Genomic DNA, 14203 nt, shown 5'->3' on the forward strand with positions numbered 1-14203 from the left:
GACAATGTTATTATCATTAACTGAAACTAAAACCAATAAAAAAAAAAATAAAAAAAATTAGTTACTTGAAATAAAATAAACATTAACTGAAATAAAAAAGAAACAATTTTCACCCAGAAACTGCAAGAACATTTCACAATTAGCAGCAAGTAACATTAAAATACATTCAAAAATTAGTTACATTTTAAAGTAGAGAGACTAAAATAGTATTTTCTATTTTTAATAGTATTTAAAAAAAAATACAATGTAGTTGCAAAGGCCACATTTCTCATTTTAGTTTAGTTCAGTTTAACTTGAAGTACTAAAGTAACTAAAACTGAATTCAAATTAAAAACTATATTGATCATTTAAAAAAAATACACACAAAAAAAACAATTTAAGTAATGAAAAATTAACATTTAAAAACTAATTCAAAATATTAACAAAAATTATAATGGTACATCTACTGTATGATGGTAGGTGAGTAATGATGACTAACGCACCATACAAATGCAAACACTTATTTTACACAATAATTATCAAAAATGCAAATTTTTTACAATGCATTTGGCAGATTCTGGAACGGATACATTCTAATTGTTATCCTTTAAAACTTATCTTTGAAAATCAAAATGACATTAAACGTTTTTCCTGCCATTAAATGGCTTAAATGTAACTCGACACCCTTGCTTCATTTAATATACGCAGATATGCAATTGTAACTGTGGTAAATGCACAATTTCAAATGGAAATATTGGTTTAATTCAGTGATATATATTTGAACCAGAAACTCATTCAGAAGAAGAAGAGGAATAATGAATTATACAGGCTCGTCTACAAGTAATGCATTTTATGTATCGCTCTCTACAATATTGGACACATAACAGTAATTGATATAATTATCCTTTGGTTTGACTGTAATCAAACAGCTAATAATGTGTTGCTAATGTCACACAAACCATGTTCCCGTTCGCCATCTGAGAATCAGCATACTAAGAAATGCTTTGAACATCATAGAAAGTCAGTGGAGTAAAGCCCCGCCCCCACACTGACGGGAATGGTCACATGTTTGTGATGTTGGAAACAGGGGCGGTCTTTGGTACACTTCAGTTTTAAGAAGAAAATACTCAGCAATGGTGTTATGAATCTGTCTTAAAGCATAATAAAACACCACATACACATATAAACAACATTAAAAACTTGATTTTGACCAAGAATGGTCTTTAAACTAGCCTGTATCTCACTAGTTTAATGTAACTGTAACTAACAGAACAAGTTCACACACACACACACACACACACACACACACACTGCATGTCTGTTACAGTAGATGTTGACCCCCATCCAGTGCATGTCACTGTGTCTAAAACAGTCTTGACAGTACAAGAGTGGAACGTTACAGAGAGTTTAAAAACAGATAGCAGAGTGATCACGAAATGTCACGCCGTAGCGACGAGACCTCCGTCACGCGAGGAATCTGCACTAATCCATTTGGCACATATAAAATAATTACTATTAAGTCAACAGCTGGAGATGGTCGGAGGTTCTCTGCTTCTAAAGTGAAGCGACTGTAAGCAGGCGATGACAGATGCTCAGGCGTTCTGGCCGAGACACGCGTCTCAAGTGTCGGAGCAGAGGCTTCAGCTGTCCGTCATACACGGCCAGATCAGGTGACAGCTTTTTCTGCTCCTCTGCAGCACGAGACAAATATCCAGAGAATTCGAGATTATCCAAGAGGGTGGTTTGATCCTGGTGACCGTGAGAAGGTCCTGGAATGGGAGCTTGTGCCAAACGCAAGGCCAACAAAACCCCCCACAGTGCCAGCGGCTCGGTTTATCTCAATGAGTGTGAGGGTTTATCGACTGAGACTTTATTAGACCGACATGACAGTGTCCACCAGACACCCGACAATCTGTTCATGGTATGGTACCCAAAAAGTTCTCCCAAATGTGTCAATTCTGTCGTCATTACAAACCAGTATGCCCTTATTTTCTTCTCTAGAACACTGAGTTTTCCATTCAATTAGAGACATTATCAAGCTTCAACACTAAAAGATTCCCATCGAACAAAAATGTTTTGCATCCATTCCCAATGAAAACATTATTTCATAATGTTTTCTGGACGTTCAAAACTTCCTGCTTTTAAATGTTTTGAAAATGCTACACAGAAAACATTAAAGGAAACGTTCTATTTTATAATTTTGCAAACATTATGGGAACATTACTTTTTAATGTTTTCTGAATGCTCTGAAACAAGTAACATTTAAAAAATATATATTATAGAAACATTTCAGGAAAAGAATTCCACAAATGTTGTGTAAATTAAGTTTTTGTGCGAATTAAATGCCAGATCATTTTGAATGCACATTCTATTAACGTTCCTGGAACGTTTGCTCATAACTTCGACAGAACCTTGCTAGAACTTAAGCCAAAGTTCTGGAAACATTCCCAGTTAGCTGGGTTAAATGTAGTCCATAGACACATTATGCAATATATTTCAAGTGTTCTGAAGTAATATGAAAATTTTGTGTAATAAGATACATTTTTAAACCTCATTAGTATATGCACATATTCAAACTTGGTGCATCACGATTGGATTATTAGTGTGAAACATTCCACCTAACATCACCTTTTGGGTCCTAATGAAATGGAATAAGTAAGTCATACAGTTTTGGAACGACATTTGGGTGATGACAACTTTTTGAGTGAATTATTCGTTTAAACGTTTAAATTACTTTAAACGTTGGCCTGCCATTGGTTCTTCATGCATGTCTCCCATACACAGATATAACACTAAACTGATTCTGACGGCCAGAGTTTATTTAGCATTAAGAGACCACCTGCTACTTTCAACGCCTGAGCACTGTTTGAGAGACGAGCGTGATGACATGAACAACAAGAGTCGTGAGCCAAGAGCACACTGTTCTTCAGCACGGGGCTGATGGGAATGAAACTCCACACAGTGGATAACAGACATGAAGAAGAACCCCGTTTGAGTTTCTCACAGCGTAATCAACACAGATCGGCTGAGAAGAGTCATGCAGCGATTGGCCTTAATGCATTACTGTGTCAGATATCACATACTGTACATTTGTTTTAAAGCTTAAACTGTTAAAAGAAGTCTGATCTATAGACCTTCTGTAGCCCCGCCCCTTTTCAGTGCTGCGCGCGTCGTATTTTGTCTTCCGGTTTGTATTTCCACAGTGATCTTACGTATTTATGAATGGACTGGTTGTTTTTATGACATCCGTTTCAAACATTACAATGCTCTACAATAAGTAAATCCACTATGGCAGCGATGCCAGAGAAATATACAGAGCGACCACAAAACCGGAAGTTCAAGGACAATATTATAAAGTTGGCTGTGAGCTTGTTTCTCTGGCGAATAAGCTCTATATAGTATGAATACAGTATGAATGAAATATGAACATGCTTCATCTGCCATGTTGTCATGTGACCTTTGGTTTCAGTTGCGTCGCTTCACGTCCATTCACAAATCCTCTCCTGTGGCCTCATGGGATCGTAAAGTGTCCATCAGATGCACACTTCAGAATCTTGACAGAAGTATAAGGTACGTTTTGCCTTCTGTTTTATTAATACTGAATTCGGACTTACTACTCGGCTCACTATGTTTTTCATATAGTATGAAAGTCATATCCAGATGCAGCACATGTCCCCAAATCACTCCTACCCTCAGCAGTGTAAGTAAAATGTTTAAGTAATAGTTGTATATTAATAAAATAATAAGTATACAGTCAACCCAAAAATTATTTTGGGTGCAGTGCACTATAGTTAATTTATGTAAGTTAGGATAGCAAGGTGTCTGATTAAATTTTGGTTTGACTGTAAATCATACTAAAATAACAGTTTGCTTCCTATGTTTGGAACATGTTTTTTGATCAGATTTTCTTTCATATGAGGTCTAGGTAAGCAGTTTACTAGCATAAACAAACCAACCATCTGAACAAGAGCACAAAGTCACATGATTCTCATCTTATGATGCCAATTAGAGCGATAAATTTACAAATGACTCCTGAACGCTAAAGCTAATTACTGCAGCCCAGAAGCACAGAAACAAACTGGATGACATGCATCATGTCAGCAAGAAGAAAAGAAGAAAATGGAAATATAGAAACACACACCACTGTTGTTATGAGACAAACAGCCGACACAAATAGGACTGTTGCTTTGGTCAGCTGTTCAGTGTCCTGACGGAGAAATGTGCTAAATAAAAATTCCCACTTCTCTTTTCCATCAGCCCTGACCCTGACTGAAGACCACCGTGTGTTTAACACTCGACCTCCAGTCTCTGAGATCCGACCACCGCAGGTGGATGTGGACACACACCGGACACGGTGCTTTAACCTCCATTAAACAGCAGAAAGTGAGCATGTTTGCATCCAAGACCTCCAGCTCTACTGAGTTCAGTTCTATCATGATCATGAGCTTTCAGTAACAGGGTCACTGTACAGTATGACCCCACAGAGCAGATAAAGTAAAGCACTCGTCTCAGATCACACATGAAACACGTGGTTTGAAAAATACACTTTCAAGAACTTTGCAGTAGATCTGTCGACTCAGCACTGTGTCTCTGCTGAAATATCATGTGGTCTTTACTAATACTGAGTGTACAGGATCATATGGCATATGAAACCACTTAATCAGCAACTATTTAAGCTTAAACACTTTCAATTGGTTTGTTTTTTGTTGGTGCGTTTTTGTTTTTTCGTCATTTTTTTTGAGAACCAAATATACATACAAGAGTACATTTAACCAAACATCCAAGCAATTTTTCTTTTAAAAAAAAATCTATTTTACTGCATAAACAGTGCCATAGTTTGTGTTGCTTTAAAATTTCAACTTTTAGATATTTTTTCCAAACATGTTTTAATGTCACATTTAAATAAAAAAATTGGGCACTTTTTCATTACATTTGACTATGAATATACTACAGAACAATTAAAATAATTAGCCTAAATATTAAAACAATTTTTGTTTTCATTTTCTACAAGATTAACAATAAAACTAGCCTTTATTTGTATATAATTTTAAGTTCTCTCCAAGAAAATACTTTCAATTTGTACCTCCGTTTGGACTTACATTGTGAGTCCAAGAGTTTTGCATAAGTGCAAAGAGTATCCATTGTTTGATTTCTCAAACTGTGAGAGTCTAAATTATTGTCTGTTGTAATCAACAATATTCCGATTTGTATTTAACCTGGAATATTTCTTTAATTTCCCTGACAAATGGAATTTGTTGCATTTTGTTTTTTAATTGGGCAATAAACTGCAATACGTTTCTGAAATGAAAACCCAACATCGTGACTTCGCACTGGACTGCACTGTCTGGGAACAGGGCCTTTGCGTTGGGTTGGGTTTGGAAAAATGGCCTTATTTAGCAATATTCTATGTCTGTAAGACCACAAAATTGCTTAATGTTTGGGAGCAACTTTGTGCTCAGCATTGTTCTATGTCTGGGAGTGAAGGTTATAAGAGCATCAACACATATATGAACAGAGATGTTCTTGACTCCCATAATGAGTGTGTAACCCAATCCAACGCTCCCCAGCTCAACCATCTGGAAGATGACTCCCATTTGCTCTTCTCAAAGCCGAGACGCTTTGAAATGAACACACCAAACAAATGAAACTAATGTAGTATCTGTAGGTCTGATCATGCTCTCAGGATCATCTCAATGCACTTCTGATAGAAGCTTTGGAAAGCACATCACAAAAACTTTCCCTTTGCTCTTTATATGATTAACACCAACTCTCAACAAAACGTTGAGCCACATATTCAGTCACTGCACCTCCATTAAACGCCATCTCCAAATTACCCGGAGCTTCTTAAGGACTTCTGCAGGAGATCAGCTCAGTTACACTATAGACTTCTTTATAGACTATGTGACTGGTGCTATAGTAGATAATCAAAGCACTTTGGCTTTAAGAGGCCTTTGATTAAATTGCAGGCTAGATTTAATGAAGGACCAATTGTAAGGCTTTCATATCCATCAAAGATAAAGACCGAATCTAGACAGAGAAACTCTAAAATGCATTCAATTAATGTGTTTGGTTGGTTCTTTCTTACGTCTACATGGACATAGACTTCACAATATAATTGTGATAGTGATTTACTGATTCAAAGAGCAAAGAGAGACTATTAAAGGCTTGGAAAACAGAAGCAGATTCAGATGTAGGCTGCTAGATGTCTAACCCGGGAAACAAACAGATGTGTCATGGTAATTAATGAAGACAGCTGAGCGTGAAAAGTGTCCCAAGACACGTCTAGACAAGCCCCTGAAATCAGGCAGTCATGTAAAACCAAAAGGGCATCGTGTTGCATAAAACGCTATCACCTGTTTAGGCCAATACAAAAGGAAAAGCGTAAAAAATAAATGAGGAAACATTTTTTGCTTAATATTATAAGGACATATAAAGCATTATTAGACTGCACAATTCAAAGAGCAAACCCTCTTATGTGCTTATTTTAGTAATAAAGTAATTGCAATAAAACAGCAGCATGATACATATAAACATGACACCTGCAAAATACACATGTCAAACAAGTCATTTCACAGGAACTAACAATAACACTAAAATAAAGGCTTATAATAGATAATGTTGTTGTTAAATTAAAATCATATTAATTCTGGTCTTTTGAGGACATTGATAACAAGTTGTCACAGTGTTACTGTAACTGTTACTATGGTTAAGGTTTTTTTTTGTTTAGTTTTTTTGTTGATGGAGATAGGGGTGGGCGATATGGCAAAAATATCATATCACGATTTTTTTCAGGAAAATCACGATTAACGATTTTATCACGATTCTTTTTATGTTGGTTTTACTATTTTGTGACTTAGCATTACAGGCAATCTAATGTCCATATTCTAAAAACAAAACCTTAGGTAACAAAATAAAAAATAAATAAAAAAAAATGGCAGACAGGGGCAAAGATAAAAATATTTGTCATTATTTTCTTTGTTATTAAATATTAAGATCACAGATACACATTACACATACACAACTTAATATACAAATTAAATAGGCTAAACAGTGCTTTATATTTTCAGCTACAGTAGGTGTATTTAACAGTAGCATTGAAGAAAGTAATTAAATGAACAAATATGAAAATAAAACAAAACAGACTTCACTGTATAAATTAAACATTGATACTTATTAAAGCTACTATTAAAGTTATCAGTCAAGAGCATTGAGTGATTTTCTCTTTGCATTTTGTTGTTTTATTAACATTAAAGGGATAGTTCTCCTAAAAATTCAAATTATCATAATTTACTCTCTCAAGTTGATTTAAACTCGAATAAGTTTCTTTCTTCTGTTGAAAATAAAAGTTATTTGGAAGAATGTGGGTAACCAAACAGTTGATGTACCCCAGTTTGATTACCATAGTATAGCCTATGTTTCTCCTTTGGAAGTCAATGGGGACCAGCTACTGTTTGGATAGCCACATTCTTCAAAATATTAATATTAGAAAAACATTAGAAAATATTAGAAGGAAATGAATACAGGTCTGGAACAACATTAGTGCGTAAATGATGAGATAATTTTTTTTTTTTTTATTATTACTATCCCTTTAAGGACAAGCGGCAGCGTGTTTACTATTGCTACTGTCTCTTTAAGAGTTGCGCGCGACGCGTCTAATATAGCAGATTTTCTCTCAATTTTCTCAAGTTTGCTTTCACTTTAGACATAAACGACTTTATGTAAACCTTGTGTGTATTTGACAGTATAAGGACAATAAGACTCGAAAGATAACTTAGTCCAGTATCCAGGCGCTGGTAGACAGGCTTTTAGTGCATGTGAGCTTCACATGTACGCGCTGAGGAACACACATGTTAGAGCAGCGCATGAGCGCGCAAATTAAATGTTTAACCGACAAGGCATTTAAGCACATGCAAATTATAAACTTGAACTGCAGTGTCCCGTTCCGCTGCGTTAACATTTGATGTGAATATACGTCGCGTTGTTCAGTATGTTGGGACAGAGGCGCCAGATATAGGCTAATGCACGATTCTACGATATTTCTTCAAAAGCAGATCGTGGAGACATTTTAATCGCCCACGATCAAAAATCGTCATATCGCACACCCCTAGATGGAGAGCATACTCATTAATACAACTGCATTTGTATTAACATCTTAATTTAAACAGCCCTTTTACTAATACAAATAAACTAACAACTAATTCTAAATGTTGAATTATTGCAAAACTGTAAATTATTACTAAACAAAGGTATATTTGAACTGAACGCCTCAATCTTATAGTCTAAACACTCACAGTCATTTTACTCCTGTCAGAAAACATTTCAATAAACACTTATTAGTGTCACTGAATGTTTAGTAAAACTAAAGAGTGGAAACTAGCACAAAAAAACAGAACGTTCCGCTAACGTTAGTGTTCGGTTACCGTTTTAAACCATTTCCTAAAGTTCAATAACATAAATTTGAAAATAAATGTTCGATATTAACGTTCTCATGACGTTCCAGGAACAACAAAAAAGACGTTATCAGGTTAACGGCCCTGAGAGAATTAAACCTCCTCAGAGAAATCTATAAAAACAAACCGTCACAATAAATAATATTCCATATCTTCGATTGACTTAATGAATTCAGACACACTGATCTTTCTGCACACGTCCGTTTGTATGTAACTTCATTCATTAATACCAAAACGACGATTAAGGCGGCGCTCACATATCGCGCATAAAAACGCGTCGAAAACGCTAGGCGCGCCGCGTTCTCCTTTTTCCAAAGCGCTCGAGGTGGTTGCGCTTCGGAGGCGTCTGTCGTTGCTAAGCTTGGTTCTTGTCACGTGACCTGCGGTGCGCTTGCGGCATTCTGAAAAGTTGAGATGTTTTTATCTCGATGCGGCGCGGACGCGCTTGGAAAAAACGAGCGCGTCGCACCGCGACCGCGTCGCTTCCATTATGAGCGCGCATACCGCGCGGCTACATTTGAAATAACGAACTTGCGCGCGCAAAAGACGCGATATGTGAGCAGGCCCTAAGTTCATTTGTTTACACTGTAACGTTACACGAGTGACGCGACGCGCCAAACTACTGACTGAGTTCTGGACGCGCGCGATTATCATATTATATTCAGCATAACGGCTCTCTGTTTATTATAATACAATAGTTTAGAGCGAGGCTTTCTGTCCGTATGAACGGAACCCGTCTCACCGTATTTGTTGGGTTCTCTGCTGTACTGGAGGATGGGCACCGACCCCCGCCGCTCCGCGCACTCGCCCTCACCGACACCGGCGTCAAACACCGTGTCTCCGTCCGTTTCGTCTCCAAGCGCGCTCTCATGCGCGGCCACCGGCACGACCCTGAACCTCTCGCTCATGTTGGTCGTCCGTGAATTGGACCTGTACGGTGTCTGATAAACTTCAGGGATCAGACAGCTTACGCCCGTGATTCATAGCCGGTAATCTGACAGTTTGTGAGGGCGCGCGCACAGAGGCGTGAATGTGTGTGAGGCGCGTCCGTGCAGAACGCGCTGCGCTCATTGGCTGAGAGCTGAACGGGGCTGCGTATAAATAACAGAAGCATGCTGGAGATCACAGTCTCATCAGGTTTAACTTTTAAAAGTTAATAAATTGCATTGTGCCATTTCAAGATCCAATAGTTCAATAAATTAGTCAAATGTAAAGCCATTGTTTACAAAAAAAACACAATATTATTTCTAAAAATATATTTTAATGTTATTAATGCCCTAATTCTTCATTTATGTATTTGTTTATGTGTATGTAGGCCTAATGTATGTATGTATGTATGTTTGTATGTATGTAATTATGTATGTAGCCTATGTATGTATTTATGTAGTATGTATATGTGTAGGTGTATATGTATGTTTGTATGTATGTATGATATATAGATTTATAAAGCAAAACAAACAAAAACTATGCCAGGAAATTGATTGAGAATCACCTCTGTTTATGAGACAAAATACTTTTCATTGAAAGTAAAACATTTCAGCTTTATTTTAGTTCAATTTGATTAAATTTGTAAGTCCATTTTTTAATTATGTTTTTTTTTTTTTTTTTTTCAGTAAATGATAATTATTTGTGGACTGGACAAGCTCTCACTAAATGATAAGCACAGATATGTGAGCAGTTATTGTTTAATTGTTCTGATGAAAAGTATTATTTTATTTAATGGATGTTTATGACAGACACATGGGATTTCTGCTGTCATGTTCTCTAGTGTTTTATATAGACGTCTGTCTGATAAACTCATATTCACATGAGCCTGAGGCTTCATTAACATCCACTGTCTGTTTCCCTCTTGTGTCGTGTGTTTTCTCATAGATACGGATGAGTAACTCATATGAGGAGTTTCCAAACCTACAGCCGCTCTTCACACACAACATGAGAAAGAGCGGCTGTTACTGATGAGACTGAAGATCAGGCTTTGAGTCACAGAGAGAGTCTTTATTTCCACAATATCACATGAAATAAAGACACCACTTATTTAAAATAACATATTAAATGCAGCATATCTGTGTTACTTTATCTCATCCGGGTCTGTTTTGAATCTCTTCATCCATAAGATTAAATGAAGCCAAATGTTATCATGGTTCTGTCAGCTGGAGAAAAACAGGCTTTTGTTCAGAATTATTAGAGCTATTAAACTGGTTTGATTTGAGACATGAACCAGAATCCCACACAGATCAAATGACTGGATGATCTGGGTCTTGTTGTGCCCTCATATATGTTTAGTTGTTAGCATGTTTTCTCGAGTTGTGTCGGTTCAGTCCTCAGCATTTACTGTTCCAGTCTCTCAGGCTTTGTTTCAGCTGCTGTGGGTTATTTTAAGAGACGGACAAAGTGGGACGAGATGATTCACATACTATTGACCAACACAACACACACTAGTGGAGATGAGACACACTATTCTGACATGAAATGATACACAAATACTGATTACAACCTCAAACAAATATAAATAAAACACTAAACCTAAAATTAGATATAATGAAGATTTATTATTATTTTATAAAATCTAGGTTTATGACAGGACTGGATTTTGAAAATGTCTCATAAGTTCACAAGAAGACATATATAACATATAACATTCATAACTCTTTGGGTTTCTCATATTTCTTCATTGGCAGAACTCTTCGTAAAACCTGTGGAACCTTTTCAGAAAGGGCATTCTCTGGATTTACCATGAGTACAGACAAGAGACATATTCCAAAATCAATCATTTTGATAAATATTCTCAATATTCTCAAATCTTTTTTCTTTTTCGTTCAACATGATCTATTCAGTAAATTCTTGAGGTTGGATGTCAGGTTCATTCAAATCCAAGTTTGAAGATGTAGTGAAAATATAATTAAACAATACAAAACTGAAAACTGTAAATTCAGAAGTTATGTAAAATGTTAGAATTATTTTTAAACTTCATACTTCATATAATTTATGATGATTGATTACAGTAGGATTGTATAAAGTTCAAAACGTATGTCAGTTTCTCTGAAAACCACATATTAGGTTATGATCTTATTTTTCAATCTCACAGTGTGTAATGTGGATGATTTTAGAGCCATTTGAAGTTAAAGTTGAATTAGATTAACAATAATGTAGTTTTGAATAAAGTGTTGGTCAATTATTTTTGTGGTTTTGAATTTGCAGTTATAGCTTTAAGAAATGTGTAAACATTTTCAGGAAGGGTGTCAAGTACAAATAAATAACCAGAACTAATTAAAACCAAAACTGCACCAAAACAAATTAAATGAATTTATTAATGAGACAAATGTGATACAAGTGAAAGCATTTCATAGTCATTCTGTTAGCTATTTGTATTATGACACAATTGTAGCACAACATTGAAGCAATAAAACATGTGAGCCCCAAAAATGTCATAAGTCCAGATTTATAAGTTGTTATTAAAGCCATAAACCAATTATCTTTCCCTATATTTCATTAAGGATGATACTCACCATTTTCTCATATGGCCTCTAGGTGGCAGAGCTTAGCTACAAACAGTTTCTAATCAATCTATGGTCACAGTGAACGTAGACCATAAAAATGCATATCATTTTTCGAAACATATGCATTTGTTGATTTGTTATAGGCTATTCTTTGAAGAAGAAAAAAACAGCAGGAAATTACAATAATCATTATAGCATTTGACATTTGCTAGTAAAACAGATGCTGTTACAAAGCAACTTACAAATGAGAAAATTAAAGGCATTTTCAGGACCCTTTAAAAAAAAAAAAACATTTATGCAGGATGCTGGTCTTAGTTGGTTTATGCTAATTTGGTGTTGGTGGAAAACCAGCATATATGCTCATCCTTTCCACAAGCAAAACTTAACATGCGACCACAGATGTTAAATTGCATTCAAAAATAATTATAAATTATTTTTATGAATCCCAGAGCTCCATGTTCTTCTCCGGCTCTCTTCTTGATGTTTTCTTAGTGTTTTGGCTTTTTCAGGCTCATTTATTTCCTTTAACTTCTCAATTAGAAATTCAATGTGCAGAAGTGTGAACTGAGAATAAGCATTGAGTGCGATCATCTCTAGAGTTTCCACACAGTGAAAAGCTTCATTCACCTGCTTTGTTTTCTCTTTCTCTAATTCCTGCAGTTCTTCTTCCAGCTTCTGGACCACAGACACACCGACCCTAATTTTGACATCATATTTCTTCTTTAACTCTTCATTTGTCCTCTTCTCCTTCTTTGTATTTTTTATATATATTTTTGCTTCTTTGACGTGTTTGCTGTAGTGGCATTTATTTGTGCACACTGTACAGTAATCATTTCTCATCACGCTGCACCGTGAGGGATCTCTGGCCAACCAGCATCCTGGATAATGACAGTTCTCCTCACAGACGCTGCAGCACATCGCCTCTTTGGCTACAGAAGGATCAATATCAACCTTCTCTTTATAAGACACTTCAACTTCATTCTCAAAGTTTTTATTTTCTTCTACATATTTCTTGTTCTTCTCCAGAGCTTTTTTATTTTGTTTCAGCTCATTTTGCTTTATTTCCATCATTTGAACACGTGACTGTAGATTTGAGATATTTGCCTCCAGCTGCTTACGTTTCTGCAACACAACTTGAGTCATCTTCAGGGATTTTGGTTTTATTGTGTCAAGAAACTTGAACAATCCAGCCATTCCTCTAAAACTGAGATTCCATGATTGTTCATGGATCATTTCATATTCTTCATCAGCAGTTTCTGACTGACAGTTGTTAAACAGGAAAAACACAGGCTGATTCTTGTCATTCACTGCACACTTGACTTTAGCCTCTTTAACAGCCGTCAGGGCATCTTTAGGAGGAAATCCATCTGAGTGTGTGAAGAGCAAGACAATGTTTTCAGTAGTATCTCTCCCAAATAAAGACTGAACAGCATCAAATATGTATATCTGTCTGTCAGAGAGTCGATTCTGTGTTGCTTTAATCACCAGACACACTGCATGTGTTTCATTGATCTCTTCAGCAGATTCACTTAATCTAAGCAAACTCTCAGTGATCTCTTTATCTTTCTCAGCTCCACGAGTGTCTCCATATCCTGGTGTGTCGATGATTGTTAGATCAGTTGGACTCTCTTGTAGATAAAACCCATAAACAGTGACGCTGGAGGTCTGAGTGTAAGCTGATGTTCGGTCACCCTGTTCATCTGTGATCTCAAACCAAACCTTGTCTTCTCTCTGAACACCCAACATGTAGTTGATCATCGCATTGATCAGGGTTGTTTTTCCTGTTCCTGTTTCTCCCACCATCAGAATGGTTTTATGGGGTTTGGTTTTGTCTCTCTCTCCAAAGGTCATTTTTCTATATAGTTCAGATTCATCCATGTTGTCTGTCTTTTTTATCAGACGATATCGGGCAGGATTTCCATCTTCAATTAAGATGCTTTTCTTGATGAGATCATTTATGTCCTGTAATGTGAAACATAAAAATACAATAATAATGATGGTCATGTGTAAATGATATACAATGTTATATTTTTAAAGTAAAAATGTGTACAAACATCCCTGTTAACAATACAGGTTCTTTCACATAACTAAATAAAAAAAAGCATTTTACATTTATTGTGTTTCTGCTGTTTCCCCCTGTGGTTGGTGGCGACCCAAATTCTCAACTCCAAAAGGAATATACATATTAAAGGTGTCATATCATGATGTTTTTCTTTTCCTTTAATGTGTAAAGTATCTGTTTGTGCAAACGATCCGCAAAGTTACAAAGCTCATAGT

The 14203-nt window shown here is 36.1% G+C and overlaps 2 protein-coding genes across 5 annotated transcripts in view; both read right to left on the reverse strand.

Moving 5' to 3' along the window:
• The window catches only part of slc12a7b (solute carrier family 12 member 7b), a 74345-nt gene extending 64910 nt beyond the window's left edge, over nt 1-9435 (reverse strand). For all 4 annotated transcript variants that reach the window (XR_014029224.1, XM_081353216.1, XM_081353214.1 and 1 more), the window contains exon 1: nt 9172-9435. Coding sequence is in view for 3 of the 4 variants with exons in the window: in XM_081353216.1 (XP_081209342.1) it covers nt 9172-9337 (166 nt within the window). In the remaining variant the exon portion in view is untranslated. The remainder of the gene's footprint in view (nt 1-9171) is intronic.
• A 2356-nt stretch (nt 9436-11791) lies between these two features.
• The window catches only part of LOC308682621 (uncharacterized protein), a 32009-nt gene continuing 29597 nt past the window's right edge, over nt 11792-14203 (reverse strand). The window contains exon 3 of the mRNA XM_081352454.1: nt 11792-13888. Coding sequence (XP_081208580.1) covers nt 12350-13888 — 1539 coding nt within the window. The 3' untranslated portion in view covers nt 11792-12349. The remainder of the gene's footprint in view (nt 13889-14203) is intronic.

The sequence above is a fragment of the Scardinius erythrophthalmus genome (assembly GCF_964197995.2).
Source record: "Scardinius erythrophthalmus genome assembly, chromosome: 22".
NCBI classification, from domain to species: domain Eukaryota; kingdom Metazoa; phylum Chordata; class Actinopteri; order Cypriniformes; family Leuciscidae; genus Scardinius; species Scardinius erythrophthalmus.